At 39.0% G+C, this 15,938-nt stretch overlaps 1 protein-coding gene across 9 annotated transcripts in view; it reads left to right on the top strand.

Moving 5' to 3' along the window:
- LOC100656046 (zinc finger protein 182) overlaps positions 1–15,938 on the top strand; it is a 66,320-nt gene that overhangs the window by 25,176 nt on the left and 25,206 nt on the right. For 3 of the 9 annotated variants that reach the window (XR_010319778.1, XM_064278230.1, XM_064278229.1), the window contains exon 3: positions 796–894. The exons of 4 other annotated variants lie outside the window; for them this stretch is intronic. Coding sequence is in view for 3 of the 5 variants with exons in the window: in XM_064278230.1 (XP_064134300.1) it covers positions 805–894 (90 nt within the window). In the remaining 2 variants the exon portion in view is untranslated. Of the gene's footprint in view, positions 1–795; positions 895–13,445; positions 13,573–15,938 lie in introns of all 9 variants that reach the window. 2 more of the 9 variants (XM_064278235.1, XM_023557900.2) reach the window with 2 other exon arrangements.

The following is a 15,938-nucleotide window of genomic DNA, read 5'->3' as shown; positions in this document are numbered from 1 at the left end:
GTCATAGCTTCTTGCCTTGTTTTGTTTTGATATACCAAAATAGGCTGCTCGAGTGAGCTGACTTGATTATTGGGGTCTTTAAAGCTCCAGTGTTCTGTTCCCCCATGGCTAGAGCTGTTACCAGGTATATGAGCCTAGGAGTCCATTCACTTTTCTTGTATGGATTCAGCTCAGGTGTCCACGTAGCTGGTCACCTGGTATGTGGTGCAGGCTCTCACCTATGGTCTTAGAGGAGCATTGATGATTGGTGTATGCACAGGTTTCTTGTTGCAGCAGGGGGGTCACACTCTGAGCGGGGCAGGGATCTGATTACCTTCCCCTGCATGTCTGTGAGGAAGGCATGTCCCTGTTCTCTAGAGAGCACAGGCAGGTGGGCTTTGCAGCCATACCATAGGCACCCAGTGCTTTTAACCATAAGGACTGGGAGTCACTACTTATCTTTGGAATTCTGTCGTGGACGGCTAGGTGGTGTGGGTGGATCCACCAGTCCTCAGGCCTCTGATGTGTGTAGGGGAGGACCCTGCTTAATAGGCAGAGTAGAGTCAAACGTCAAATACCTGCCTTTACATGGCACAGCTGATACAGTTAAAGTCAGACCTTGGGGACTACACCCTTGCAATGTAACAAGAGCCTGGCTGCTGAAATGAGGCCACATGGGTCCATGCAGGGGTGAAAGACATTCAAAGTCTGTGGACCTCTTGTGCCTGGACAGGAGCCTCTTCTGCCCTACGTTTCTAGTTTAGGGGAGCCGGCAGATTATTTTTCCCCCATTTGTTAATTTGTTCCTTCTCCAAGGCAGGGTGAATGGCTCAGGGCGTGCAACAGGACCTATCTCAGGCCCAGGGAGATCGACTGTCACTGAAGCTGGCTTGGAGCAGAGGGAGGAGGGATCAGGTAAATGGGAGAGTTCTTTTGAAAGGGGAGCTATTAGGTCTGCATGGTAGATTAGGCATAATCACTTATCTTGTGCCGAGAGTGCTGTTTTTCACTGATTTCTGAGGCATGAGTAGGCTGTGCCACTGGCTCTCTGTGGCTAAGGAAACCACATCCCAAACGCTAAGGCCAGCCCTGCCACAGTCGCTGCAGGAGAACAGGGATGCGCCACTTGCTTACCTTCTTTCACTGAAGTTACCGCGTCCTAAAGGCTATCGCCAGCCCCACCACAGCCACTCCAGGGGACCAGGGCTGTGCCACTCACTTGCCTTCTTTCACTGAAGGCGCTGCATCATGAATGCCACCTCCAGCCCCACTGCAGTTGCACCAGTGGATCAGGGCTGAGGGGCACCAGTTCCTGTCCAGTCAGGTCCGGCAACTCCTCACTGCGTGCCGCTCAGTCTGATTTCTTAACTTTGCCCTTGATTTTCAGGGCTCCTAGCTTATCATATATATAATCCATTTGCTTGTTTTTTTGGGTCCTTGTTGTAAGAGGGACCACCGGAAGTGTGTGACTACTCTGCCATCTCCCTCATCTAAGCTTTTAAGATGCTATTGTCGATTTGATCCTACATAGATAAATCTTTGAGAGGGGTCAGTGCTCAAGGCAGACAACTTTACTAATTAAGCTGAACTGTAGTTTGGTTCTAAACAAACTTTGAGGGAAAGTTTTGGTTTGAGGGTTAAGGTTTGAAGATTATCTCAGGATAATTGTTTTGGGTATTTGTCTGGCCTCAGTGGCTCCAGAAGCTCTGGATTCCGTTGAGAATTTGGAATTCTGTTTCATTTTTCCCCCTTTTTGATCAGGACTCTTCTACAGAATCTTAGATCAAGTCATTCAGTAATGGTAGCTGGGTACCATCCAGTTCTTCTGGTTTCATGACAAAGGATGTAGATGTTCATGTTGGCAACATTTCCTCCTCCTATTCCTGACTCTTGTTCTTCCTGTCTTACTCCAGGTGAATGGAAACCTATTAGTTATACCTTGAATGACTGTTTGCAAGCTTTTAGGACCCAGGCACTACATAACAGACTATGAGGTAGAACAGAAACACCAAAAAACCAGGGCTTTGAACTCGTTCTTCCTGGTTCAGTCATAGCCCAGGAAGCAAAACTGGAACAGACCCAAATTTTTAAAATTTGGGTGAACTGGGACTATAACCAGAATGGGAAAAAGTACGGGTTGAAGCCCTGCTAGGAACCTAACCTCCCTTTTAGAAAATAAGGGTGGGTTTCCTGGCAACCAAATCTCTTGCCCTTTAGATTTTGAGCAGAGTTGGAAACAGAAGTGTCCCACTCAAAGATTGGTGGCCAACTGTGCCACTTTGACTGTGTCACTCTCCATAGTCCTGCCAATAATCCAGTCTCAATGCATCAGGCTCCTGAAAGGGCTCACTATACCTCTTCTGAGTCTCCTACTCCAAGGCTTCAACCCATAATTTTTCCCACTCTGGTTATCACTCTGGATCACCCAAATTATAAAAATTTGGGTCTGTTCTGGTTTTGCTTCGTCGGCCATGACTGAACCAGTTTGAAGCCCTGCAGAAAACAGTATTAGGCCAGTTGACTGAGATGTCCCGTGAGGTCATGACCTTAAACCTCCAAACCAAGAAAAGAAATCCTGTGAGGTATTTGGTTGTACATAAGGAGCATTAGCAGCTACTTTTTTTTTTGAATGTGTATTATACAATGTTTGCCAATTCAGCCTTTTCAGATGTACAGCTTAGTGGTATCAATTGCATTAATAGCTTGTATACCTCTTAATCTGTACCAAGTTTCCCCTTACCACAAACTCCCTGCTTTCCAAATGATGTCTCCCCTTCTCTCCCTCCCTCCCTCCCTTCCATCTAATCAACTTTGGTCTTTATATTACCTATTCTTGTAGTTTTATATAAGTGAGATCATACAATATTTGTCCTTTGTGATTGACTTATTTCACTCAGCATAATCTCTTCAGGGTTCATCCATGTTGTAGCATGTATCAGGACTTCATTTCTCTGTCTGGCTGTGTAGTATCCAATTGCATGTGTGTACCACATTTTGTCCATTCATCCATTGATGGTTGTTTCTACTTTTTGGTTATTGTGAATAGTGCTGCAATGAACATTGGCAACATTTGTGTTTCTGCCCTTAAGTCCCCTGGGTATACATGAGTGGGATTGCTGGGTCATGTGGTAGTTCTAGTTTCAGTGTTTTGAGGAATTGCTACACTCTTTTCTACAGTGGCTGTAGCATTCTGCAATCCCACCAGCAATGGATAGGGGTTCCAATTTCCCCACATACTCACCAACATTTGTTACTTTCCTTTTTTTTTTCTTTAAATCTTAGCCATCCTAGTGGACGAGAATTGATATCTCATTGTTGTTTTGATTTGCACTTCTCTGATAGCTAATGACATTGAGCATCTTCTCATGAGTCTGTTGGCCATTTGAATATCCTCACTGGTGAAATGTCTAGGCAAGCAAGTCCTTTGCCCATTTTTCAGTTGAGTTATGTGTCTTTTTCTTGTTAAGTTGTAGGAGAATTTATATATTCTGGATATTAGACCCTTATCTGTTAAATAGCTCCCAAAAGTTTTCTCCCACTCTGTAGGTTGCCTTTTCACTTTGTTGACAAAGTCCTTTGATGTACGGAAATCTTAAGTTGTTGTCTTTTATTGCCTGTGCTTTTGGTGTCATTTCTAAGAATGTGTTGTTAATGACTAGGTCCTGAAGCAGTTCCCCGGTGTTTTCTTTTAAAGAGTTTCATGGTTTTAGGTTGTACATTTAGGTCTTTGATCCATTTTATGTTCGTTTTTCTATATGGTGTGAGGTATGGGTCTACTTCATTTTTTTTTTTTTTACAAATGGAAATCCAGTTGTCCCAGCACCATTTATTAAAGAGGCTGGGTTTTTTTTTTTTTTTTTTTTGCCCTTTTGATGGCTTTAGCACTCTTGTTGAAGATTAGTTGATCATAGATATGTGCCCTTGGGGCTCTCAGTTCTATTCCATTGTTCTATACATCTATCATTATACTAGTACTAGATTGTTTTGATCACTGTAACTTTATAATATGTTTTGAGATCAGGAAGAGAGAGTCCTCCTACTCTGTTCTTTTTCCAAGTTGGGGCCCTTTGCAGTTCCATATAAGTTTCATGATTGATTTTTCCACTTCTGCAAAGAAGGCTCTTAGGATTTTGAGGGGGATTGTGTTGAATTTATAGATTCTTTAGGTACCATTGACATCTTGACAATATGGAGTCTTCCAATCCATGAGCATGGAATGTCTCTCCATATATTTAGATTATCTTTAGTTTCCTTCAGAGCCCTAATGGCACAGTGGTTAAGAGCTTGGCTGTGAACCAAAAGGTCAGCAGTTCGAATCCACCAGCTGCTCTTTGGAAACCCTATGGGGCAGTTCTACTCTGTCCTGTTGGGTCCTATGAGTTGGAATCAACTCCATGGCAGTGGGGATTTTTTTTGTTTGTTTCATTTTAATTTCCTTCAGTAATGTTTTATATTTTTTGTGTGTGTACAGGTCTTTCACTTCCTTGGTTTAATTTTTTCCTAGGTATTTTAATCTTTTTTAGATGCTATTGTAAATGGGATTGTTTTCTTAATTTCCTTTTCGGCTTGTTCATTGTTGATGTATAGAAACCCGACTGATTTTGGCATATTGACCTTATATCCTGCCACTTTGCCAGATTCATTTATTATTCTACTTGCTTTCTTGTGGATTCTTTGGGTCTTTCTGTATATAAACCAAAAAAAACCCAAACCCATTGCCATCAAGTCGATTCCGACTCAAAATGACCCTATCAGACAGAGTAGAACTGCCCCATAGAGTTTCCAAGGAGTGCCTGGTGGATTTGAACTGCCGACCCTTTGGTTAGCAGCTGTAGCACTTAACCACTACGCCACCAGGGTTTCCTTCTGTATATACCCAGTGCTGTCGAGTCGATTCCGACTCATAGTGACCCTATAGGACAGAGTAGAACTGCCCCATAGAGTTTCCAAGGAGCGCCTGGTGGATTTGAACTGCCGACCCTTTAAGCAATTAGGCAAGAAAAAGACATAAAAGGCATACAAATTGGGAAGGAAGAAGTAAAACTACCCCTCTTTGCAGATTAACGTGATCCTATATACAGAAGGATATTACATGATCTGCAAAGAGGGGTAATTTTACTTCTTCCTTCCCAATTTGTATGCCTTTTATTTCTTTTTCTTGCCTAATTGTTTTGGCTAGAGCTTCCAATACAATATTGCAGAACAGTGGTGAGAACGGAACCCTTGTCTTGTTTGTGATCTTAAGGGAAACGCTTTCAGTCTTTCTTCATTGAGTATGACGTTGACTGTAAGGTTTTCACAAATGCCCTTGATTATATTAAGGAATTTCCCTTCTATTCCTATTTTGTTAAGTGCTTGTATCATGAAGGGTGTTGAATTTTGTCAAGAGCCTTCTCTGAATCAATTGAAATAATGATGTGGTTCGTTTCCTTTATTCTATTGATGTGGTATATTGCATTTATTGACTTTCTAATGCATTCCTGGGATAAATCACACTTTGTCTTGATGTATAATCCTTTTCATATGCTTCTGTATTTAGTTTGCTAATATTTTGTTGAGTTTCGCATCTATCTTCATCAGAGTCATTGGTCTGTAGTTTTTTTTTGTGTGTGTGAAGCCTTTGTCTGCTTTTGGTATCAAGGTGATGCTAGCCTCATACAATGAGTAAGGGAGAATTCCCTCCTCTTTTATATTTTGGAAGTGTTTAAGAAGAATTGGTGTCAAGTTCTGAAAATGTTTGGTAGAATTCCCCAGTGAAATTGTCCAATCTTGGACTTTTCTTTGTTGGGAGGTTTTTGATTACTTCTCCTATCTCTTCACTTGTCATGGGTCTGTTGAGATCATCTATTTCATCTTGCGTTAGTGTAGGAAGTTTGTATGTTTCTAGGAATTTGTCCACTTCATTGAAGTTATTAATTTTATTGGCATACGATTGTTTGTAATATTATCTAATGATCTTTTTTTTTCTTTTCCATTCGGCTCTGGTATAATGCTCCCCCATTTTTGTTTCTAATTTTGGATATGTATGTCTCCTTTTTTTTTTTTTTGTTAGTCTAGATAAAGGCTTGCCAATTTTATTCTTTCAAAAAACCAACATACGCTTTCATTGATTTTTTTTTTTTTCTATAGATTTTCGATTCTCTATTTCATTTGTCTCTGCTCTAATCTTTGTTAACTTCTTCCCTCTATTGGTTTGGGTTTGGTTTACTCTTCTATTTTTAATTCCTCTAGTTTTCCAGTTAGGTTTTTTTTTTTTTTTAATAATTTTTATTGTGCTTTAAGTGAAAGTTTACAAATCAAGTCAGTCTCACACAAAAACCCATATACACCTTGCTACATGCTCCCAATTACTCTCCCCCTAATGAGACAGCCTGCTCTCTCCCTCCACTCTCTCTTTTCGTGTCCATTTCGCCAGCTTCTAACCCCCTCAACCCTCTCATATCCCCTCCAGGCGGGAGATGCCAACATAGTCTCAAGTGTCCACCTGATCTAAGAAGCTCACTCCTCACCAGCATCCCTCTGCAACCCATTCTCCAGTCCAATCCATGTCTGAAGAGTTGGCTTTGGGAATGGTTCCTGTCCTGGGCCAACAAGAGGTCTGGAGGCCATGACCACCAGGGTCCTTCCAGTCTCAGACAATTAAGTCTGGTCTTATGAGAATTTGGGGTCTGCATCCCACTGCTCTCCTGCTCCTCAGGGGTTCTCTGTTGTGTTCTCTGTCAGGGTAGTCATCGGTTGTAGCCAGGCACCATCTAGTTCTTCTGGTCACAGGATGATATAGTCTCTGGTTCATATGGTCCTTTCTGTCTCTTGGGCTCATAATCGCCTTGTGTCCTTGGTGTTCTTCATTCTCCTTTGATCCAGGTGGGCTGAGACCAACTGATGCATCTTAGATGGCTGCTTGCTAGCGTTTAAGACCCCAGACACCACTCTTTAAAGTGGGATGCAGAATGTTTTGTTAATAGATTTTATTATGCCAATTGACTTAGATGTCCCCCGAAACCATGGTCCCCAGACCCCTCCCTGCTACGCTGGCCTTCGAAGCATTCAATTTATTCAGGAAACTTCTTTGTTTTTGGTTTAGTCCATTGTGCTGACCTCCCCTGTATTGTGTGCTGTCTTTCCCTTCACCTAAAGTAGTTCTTATTTACTATCTAATTAGTGAATGCCCCTCTCCCACCCTCCCTCCCTTCCCCCTCTTGTAACCACAAAAGAATGTTTTCTCCTCAGTTTAAACTATTTCTCAAGTTCTTATAATAGTGGTCTTATACAACATTTGTCCTTTTGCAACTGACTAATTTCACTCAGCATAATGCCTTCCAGGTTCCTCCATGTTATGAAATGTTTCACAGATTCCTCACTGTTCTTAATGGATGCATAGTATTCCATTGTGTGAATATACCATAATTTATTTATCCATTTATCCGTTGATGGGCACCTTGGTTGCTTCCATGCTTTTGCTGTTGTAAACAGAGCTGCAATAAACATGGGTGTGCATATATCTGTTCATGCAAAGGCTCTTATTTCTCTAGGATATATTCCAAGGAGTGGGATCCCTGGATTGTATGGTAGTTCTATCTCTAACTTTATAAACTTTTTAAGGAAGTGGCAAATCGATTTCCAAAGTGATTGTACCATTTGACATTCCCACCAACAGTGTATAAGTATTCCAATCTCTCCACAGCCTCTCCAGCATTTATTATTTTGTGTTTTTTGGATTAATGCCAGCCTTGTTGGAGTGACATGAAATCTCATTGTAGTTTTGATCTTCATTTCTCTAATGGCTAATGATCGTGAGCATTTCCTCATGTATCTGTTAGCTACCTGAATGTCTTCTTTAGTGAAGTGTCTATTCATATCTTTTGCCCATTTTTTAATTGGGTTATTTGTCTTTTTGCAGTTGAGTTTTTGCAGTATCATGTAGATTTTAGAGATCAGGCGCTGATCAGAAATGTCATAGCTAAAAACTTTTTCCCAGTAGGTAGTCTTTTAACTCTTTTGGTGAAGTCTTTGGATGAGCATAAGTGTTTGATTTTTAGGAGCTCCCAGTTACCTAGTTTTTCTTCCACGTTCTTTATAATGTTTTCTATACTGTTTATGCCATCTATTAGGGCACCTAACGTCGTCCCTATTTTTTCTTCCATGATCTTTATCGTTTTAGATTTTATATTTAGGTCTTTGATCCATTTTGAGTTAATTTTTCTGCATGGAGTGAGGTATGGGTCTTGTTTCATTTTTTTGCAGATGGATATTCAGTTATGCCAGCACCATTTGTTAAAAAGACTGTCTTTTCCCCCATTTAACTGTTTTGGGGCCTTTGTCAAATATCAACTGCTCATATGTGAAGGGGCTTATTACCGGATTCTCAATTCTGTTCCATTGGTCCATGTATCTGTTGTTGTATCAGTACCAGGCTGTTCTGACTACTGTGGCAGTATAATAGGTTCTAAAATCAGGTAAAGTAAAGCCTCCCACTTTGTTCTTCTTTTTCAGTAATGCCTTATTTATCGGGGGCCTTTTTCCCTTCCATATGAAATTGGTGATTTGTTTCTCCATCTCATTAAAGAATGTCCTTGGGAATTGGATTGGAATTCCATTAAATGTATAGCTCGCTTTTGGTAGAATAGACATTTTTATAATGTTAAGTCTTCCTATCCATGAGCAAGGTATGTTCTTCCACTTATGTAAGTCTCTTTTGGTTTCTTGCAGAAGTGTCCTGTAGTTTTTTTTGCATAAGTCTTGTACATCTCTGGTAAGATTTATTCCTACGTATTTTATCTTCTTGGGGGCTACTGTAAATGGCATTGATTTAGTGATTTCCCCTTCGATGTTCTTTTTGTTGGTGTAGAGGAATGCAACTGATTTTTGTATGTTTATCTTGTATCCCAATACGCTGCTGAACTCGTCTATTAGTTTCAATAGTTTTCTGGAGGATTCCTTAGGGTTTTCTGCATATAAGATCATGTCATCTGCAAATATACTTTGACATCTTCCTTGCCATCTGGATGCCCTTTATTTCTTTAGCCTAATTGCTCTGGCTAGGACTTCCAGCACAATGTTGAATAAGAGCAGTGATAAAGGGCATCCTTGTCTGATTCCCGATCTCAATGGGAATGTTTTCAGGCTCTCTCCATTTAGGGGGATGTTGGCTGTGGGCTTTGTATAAACACCCTATTATGTTGAGAAATTTTCCTTCTATTCCTATTTTGCTGAGAGTTTTTATCATGAATGAGTGTTGAACTTTGTCAAATGCCTTTTCTGCAGCAATTGATAAAATCATGTGATTCTTGTCTTTTGTTTTATTTATGTGGTGGAATACGTTAATGGTTTTTCTAATGTTGAACCATTCCTGCATACCTGGTATGAATCCCTCTTGGTCATGGTAAATTATTTTTTTGATATGTTGTTGAATTCTATTGGCTAGAATTTTGTTGAGGATTTTTGCATCTACATTCATGAGAGATATAGGTCTATAATTTTCTTTTCTTGTGGTGTCTTTTACCTGGTTTTGGTGTCAGGGATATGGTGGCTTCATAGAATGAGTTTGGTAGTATTCCGTCCTTTTCTATGCTCTGAAATATTTGTAGTAGTACTGTTGTTAACTCTCCTCTGAAAGTTTGGTAGAACTGTGCAGTCAAGCCATCCGGGCTGGGGCCTTTTTTTGTTGGGAGTTTTTTCATTACCTTTTCAATCTCTTTTATTATGGGTCTATTTAGTTGTTCTACCTCTGTTTGTGTTAGTTTAGGTAGGTAGTGTGTTTCTAGGAATTCATCCATTTCTTCTAGGTTTTCAAATTTGTTTGAGTATAGTTTTTCATAGTAATCTGATACGATTCTTTTAATTTCAGTTGGGTCTGTTGTAATATTGCCCATCTCATTTCTTATTCAGGTTAATTGCTTCCTCTCCTGTTTTTCTTTTAGCAGTTTGGCCAGTGGTTTATCAATTTTGTTGAGTTTTTCAAAAAACCAGGTTTTGGTCTTGTTAATTCTTTCAATTGTTTTTCTGTTTTCTATTTCATTTAGTTCAGCTCTAATTTTTATGATTTGTTTTCTTCTGGTGCCTGTGGGTTTCTTTTGTTGGCTCTCTATTTGTTCAAGTTGTAGGGATAGTTCTCTGATTTTAGACCTTTCTTCTTTTTGGATGTGTGTATTTAGTGATATAAATTGGCGTCTGAGGACTGCTTTTGCTGTGTCCCAAAGGTTCTGATAGGAAGGGTTTTCATTCTCATTGGATTCTATGAATTCCTTTATTCCATCCTTAATGTCTTCTATAATTCAGTCTTTTTTGAGCAGAGTATTGTTCATTTTTCAAGTGTATGATTTCTTTTCCCTGCTTTTCCTGGTATTGATTTCCACTTTTATGGCCTTATGGTCAAAGAAGATGCTTTGTAATACTTCAATGTTTTGGATTCTGCTAAGGCTTGCTTTATGACCTAATATGTGGTCTATTCTAGAGAATGTTCCATGTGCACTAGAAAAAAAAGTATAGTTGGTTGCTGTTGGGTGGAGTGTTCTGTATATGTCTATGAGGTCAAGTTGGTTGATTGTGGCATTTAGATCTTCCGTGTCTTTATTGAGCTTCTTTCTGGATGTCTTGTCCTTCACTGAAAGTGGTGTGTTGAAGTCACCTGCTGTTATTGTGGAGCTGTCTATTTCACTTTCCAATGCTGATAGAGTTTGTTTTATGTATCTTGCAGCCCTGTCATTGGGTGCATAAATATTTAATATGGTTATATCTTCTTGGTGTATTGTCCCTTTAATCAGTATATAATGTCCTTCCTTATCCTTTCTGATGGATTTCACTTTAAAGTCTATTTTGTCAGAAATTAATATTGCCACTCCTGCTCTTTTTTGATTGTTGTTTGCTTGATATATTTTTTTCCATCCTTTGAGTTTTAGTTTGTTTGTGTCTCTAAGTCTAAGGTGTGTCTGTTGTAGGCAGCATATAGATGGATCTTGTTTTTAATCCATTCTGCCACTCTTTGTCTCTTTATTGGTGCATTTAGCCCATTTACATTCAAGGTACTTATGGAGAGGTAGGAATTTAGAGCTATCATTTTGATGTCTTGTTTTGTGTGTTGACAGCTTCTTTTTCCCACTTGATTTTATGTGCTGAGTAGATTTTCTTATATGTTGTCCTTTCCTCATATTTGTTGTTGTTGATTTTGTTTCTCTGAGTCTGTATTTTTCCCTTGTATTTTATTTTGGTGAGTAGGATAGTTTGTCTCCTTTGTGGTTACCTTATTATTTAGCCGTAATTTTCTAAATTTATAACTATCTTTTATTTCTTTGTATCACCCTATCTTCCTCTCCATATGGAAGGCGTATGATTACATTTCCTAGTCCCTCTTTATTATTTTAATGTTGTCTTCTTTTATGTAATAACATCGCAGTTACACTGTGTTGGGCTTTTTTTTTTTTGGATTTCCCTGTCTGGGTTGACTTCTGGTTGCTCTGCCCAGTGTTGTAGTCTTGGGTCGATACCTGATATTATTGATTTTCTAACCAAAGAACTCCCTTTAGTGTTCCTTGTAGTTTTAGTTTTGGTTTGGTTTTTATGAATCCCCTCAACGTGTGTTTATCTGGAAATGTCTTAATTTCACCTTCATATTTAAGAGACAGTTTTGATGGGTATATGATTTTTGGCAGGCAATGTTTTTCCTTCAGTTTTTTAAAATATGTCATCTCATTGCCTTCTTGCCTGCATGGTTTCTGCCGAGTAGTCTGATCTTATTCTTATTGGCTCTCCCTTGTAGGTGACTTTTCTTTTATCCCTCGCTGCTCTTATAATTGTCTCTTTATCTTTGGTTTTCCAAGCTTAATTATAATGTCTTGGTGACTTTCTTTTAAGATGTACCTTATATGGAGTTTGATGAGCATCTTGGATAGATATCTTCTCATCTTTTATAATATCAGGAAAGTGTTCTGCCAACAAATCCTCAACAATTTTCTCTGTATTTTCTGTTTGCCCTCCCTGTTCTGGTACTCCAATCACTCTTAGGTTATTTCTCTTGATAGAGTCTCAGTCTCACAGGATTCTTAAGGTTTCTTCATTTTTTTAAATTCTTTTATCTGATTTTTCTTAAATATATTAGTGTCAAGTGATTTATCTTCAAGTTCAGAAATTCTAGGTTCTACTTGCTCAATTCTGCTCCTCTGAGTTTCTATTTAGTTATCTAATTCTGTAATTTTATTGTTAATCTTCTGAATTTCTGATTGCTGTCTATGGATTTTCCAGCTTATTAAATTAATCTTTTCATTATGTTCCTGAATAATCTTTCTGATTTCTTCAGTTGCTTTATCTGTGTGTTCCTTGGCTTGTTCTGCGTGTTGCTTCATTTCCTTCCTGATGTCTTGAAGGGTTCTGTATATTAAACTTGGTATTCTGCATCTGGGAATTCCAGGAATGCACTTTCATCTAAAAGATCCCTGGATTCTTTGTTTTGAGAGCCTGTTGAGGTGATCATGGCTTGTTTCTTTATGTGACTTGATATTGACTGTTGTCTCTGAGCCATCTATAAGTTATAGTATTAGTTTATGCTTGCTTACTGTGTCGTAGCTGCTTGCATTGTTTTGTTTTGGTATGCCCCTGTGGGTTGCTTGAGTGAGCTAGCTTGATTATTTTTGCCTTTAAAGCTCTGGTGTCTTGACCCCAGCTGGCTAGAGCTGTCATCAGGTATATCAGTCTAGGAGTCCATTCAGTTCTCTTGTATGAATTCATCTCAGGTTTCCAGGTAGCTGATATCAAGTATGTGGTACAGGCTCTGTCCTACAGTCTTAGAGGGGCAGGGCTGCTTGGCATATATACCCATATCTGATTGCAGCAGGGGGTCACGCTCTGAACAAGGCAAGGGGCTGAGAACCGACCCCCAAGTGTCTCTGAGGAAAATGCGTCTCTGTTCCCTAGAGTGTGCTGGTGGGTGGGCTCTGCAGAGGGACCACAGGCACCCAGTGTTTTTGTTGTAATGACTGGGTGGTACCAGTTATCCCTGGACCCCTGTTGCAGGTGGCTGGGCGACCCAAGCAGAGCCACCAGTCCTTAGGTCCATGTTATGGGTAGGTGAGGAGCTTGTTTAATAGGCAGAGTAATGTCAAACGTCAAACACCCACCCCTCCACCGCACAGCTGAAATGGTCGGAGTTTGCCAACAAGGGTCTATTCTCCCGAAATAGGCCCACACAGGTCAATGCAGAAGGGAAAGTGTGCTCAAAGTCCTCGGAAGGTTTATGCCCAGGACAGGGGCCGCTTCCGTTCTGGGCGCCCCTTTATCTTTTCCCCCCAGTTGCAAATTTTTTCCTTCCCCAAGGCTGGAAGGAGGGCTCTATGTGCTCAGCAGGGCCTATCTCAGGCCCAGGGATTCAGCTACTGAAGCCAGCTTGGCGGGGGGGGGGGGGGGGGGGGGGGGGCAGTGGCTCGGTAAAATATCCGCAAGTACTTAGCTTTTGCCGAGAGCACCCTTCTCCTCAGGTTCCGGAGGTGTGAGTGGGCTGTGTGGCTGGCTGCTTGTCCCTGAGGAAACTGCGGCCGAACGCTAGGACCAGCCCGCTGCTGCCGCTGCTCCGGGAATGGTGCCTAAGGGCTCCCCACGATTCAGGTCCGGTAACTCCTCTGCACTTCTGAACGGTCTCTTCCTTCCCCTGCCCCTCAGTTTATTGTCTAAGCTTGCCTTTGATGCTCAGGGCTCCCAGCTTGTCAGAAATATACTCGTTTCACTTTTTTTTCCAGGTCTTTGTTGTAAAGAGGGCTCGAGGGAAGCGTCTTTCTATTCTGCCATCTTGGCTCCACCTCCTTTATTTATCTATTTAATTATTAGTGAAGTTAACCAACTTTCCATATGTGTTGACCATTTTCTACAGAGAAGTTGCAAGAACAATAAAATGAATAATCATATACCCTTCACCAATTGTTGACTTTTGCCACATTTATGTTTACTTTATCTGTCTCTCTAGAAATATATATTTGTGTGTATACATACAGTTATATATATATGTGTATATATACACACATACATACACACATACATTTTGAGACTTAATGGCAGACATAATGACACTTTACACCTAAATACTTCATCATACATCTCCTTAGGGCAAGAACATTCTCCTGTTTCATTACATTACAATTGCTACACTCAGGAAATTAACAATGATATAATACTATTATGTAATATGTAGTCTATATTCCTATGATCCTAATGGTCCCAATAATGCCTTTGACAGTACATTCCCTTATCCAGGATTTGGTCAGAGATCACACACTGCATTTACTTGTCAAGCCTCTTTAGTCTCCTTTAATGTAGGGTAGTTTCCCAGCCATTTTTCTTTTTTATATCATTGATATTTTTTAAAAATTCAGGCTGGTTGTTTTGCAGTGTCTCTCAATTTGTATTTATCAAATTGTTTTCTCATGGTTAAATTCAGGTTAAAGATTTTGATGGGAATTCTACATAGATAATGCTGTGTCCTTCTCTGTGAATCAAATTAGGAGGCACATGATGTCATTTTGTCTCATTTGTGATGTTAACCCTGATCACTTGATTAAAGTGGTGTCAGGTCTCTCCACTGTAAAATTACCACTTCTCATTTGAAAGTAACCTGTGACATAATACTTTCAGACTGCATAACCTATTTTCTAAGTTTTACAAAATAAATTTACTAAATTGTTTTAGCATCCATTGCTGAATGTTGTTTGAATCAATTATTATTCTGATGATTGTAAAATGGGGATTTTTTAACCCCATCATTCCAGCTATATTGGCTTCTGTAAAGAAAAGATTTCCTTCCTTCATTTATGTATATATTTATTATCAGTATGCACTTGAGGCTTTTCTTTTTTTTTTAATTCAATGAGCTATAATTCAGTCTTATCGTTTATTTTGGGTGTAACACTTTATGAAAAGTTCCAAGAATGGTTCAAGGAATTCCTATATATCTTACCCAAATTCACCTATTATTTACATTTTACCCATTCTACTTTATTGTTCTATTTATTGTTGCATATATATTTTTATATAATATATAAGTGCTTATAAAAAACATGCATTTACATCTGCAGCTTATTCAAGCCTATTTGCTTTAAAAATGTCAAGGACATGAAAGACAAAGAAATGCTGAGAAATCCTTCCAGATTAAAGAAGATTAAAAATTTAGACGTGAAAACTAAATGCAATGTGTAATCTTGGGTTGGATCCTAGACCAGAAAAAATAAATTCCATTAAAGATCATTACTGAGACAGTTTGAATAAGGTTTCTACATTAGATATCATATTATATCATTATTAAATTTACTCATTTTGATAATTACACTGCTTTTATGTAAGTGAATGACCTTATTTTTAGGATATGTATTTTTTTTATTCAGTGGTAAAGGAGCATGGTGTCTTTTGTAACTTATTCAAATGGTTCGGGAAAAGAACGTGTACATACACACACACATAATTTTTTGTGAACCATTTGAATAAATGGCAGGTATTTAGTGGCCCTTTCAATGTATATATTTAGGTCTTTTATTTCTGGAAAGTTTTCATGGATTGTAGTTTTAGTTATGTCCCCTTATTTGTTTTTCTTCTTCAGATACTCCAGATGTCAGTACGTTGGATTTTTTTGCTTGTCTTCCATTTTAACCACTTTCTCTTCACTCTTTTTTTCTTTATTTCATTTTTTAATTTATTTAGTTGCTTTCCTGCCGTTCTTTAGTGTCCGTTACTAAATTTTCATTCAAATCTATTGTTCTTTGGATACCTTGCATTTTAATATTCATTTCTAAGATTATTTTGTCTTTTTCTTCAATTTCTTTACTGAATTCAGTCAACTATCATTACATTTTTTACCGATTTTTGTCCGTTTTTATACCTAGCTTTTGAATTTGTGATTCAAGGTGTTTTATTCATATTTCCAAGTGATTGTTCAAGGATATTTAACTCATTTTGTAGTGTTGAGTTACTGTTTTCTCCTACTTTGT

Source organism: Loxodonta africana, chromosome X (genome assembly GCF_030014295.1).
Source record: "Loxodonta africana isolate mLoxAfr1 chromosome X, mLoxAfr1.hap2, whole genome shotgun sequence".
NCBI classification, from domain to species: Eukaryota; Metazoa; Chordata; class Mammalia; order Proboscidea; family Elephantidae; genus Loxodonta; species Loxodonta africana.
This window is presented reverse-complemented; position numbering and strand designations above follow the sequence as displayed.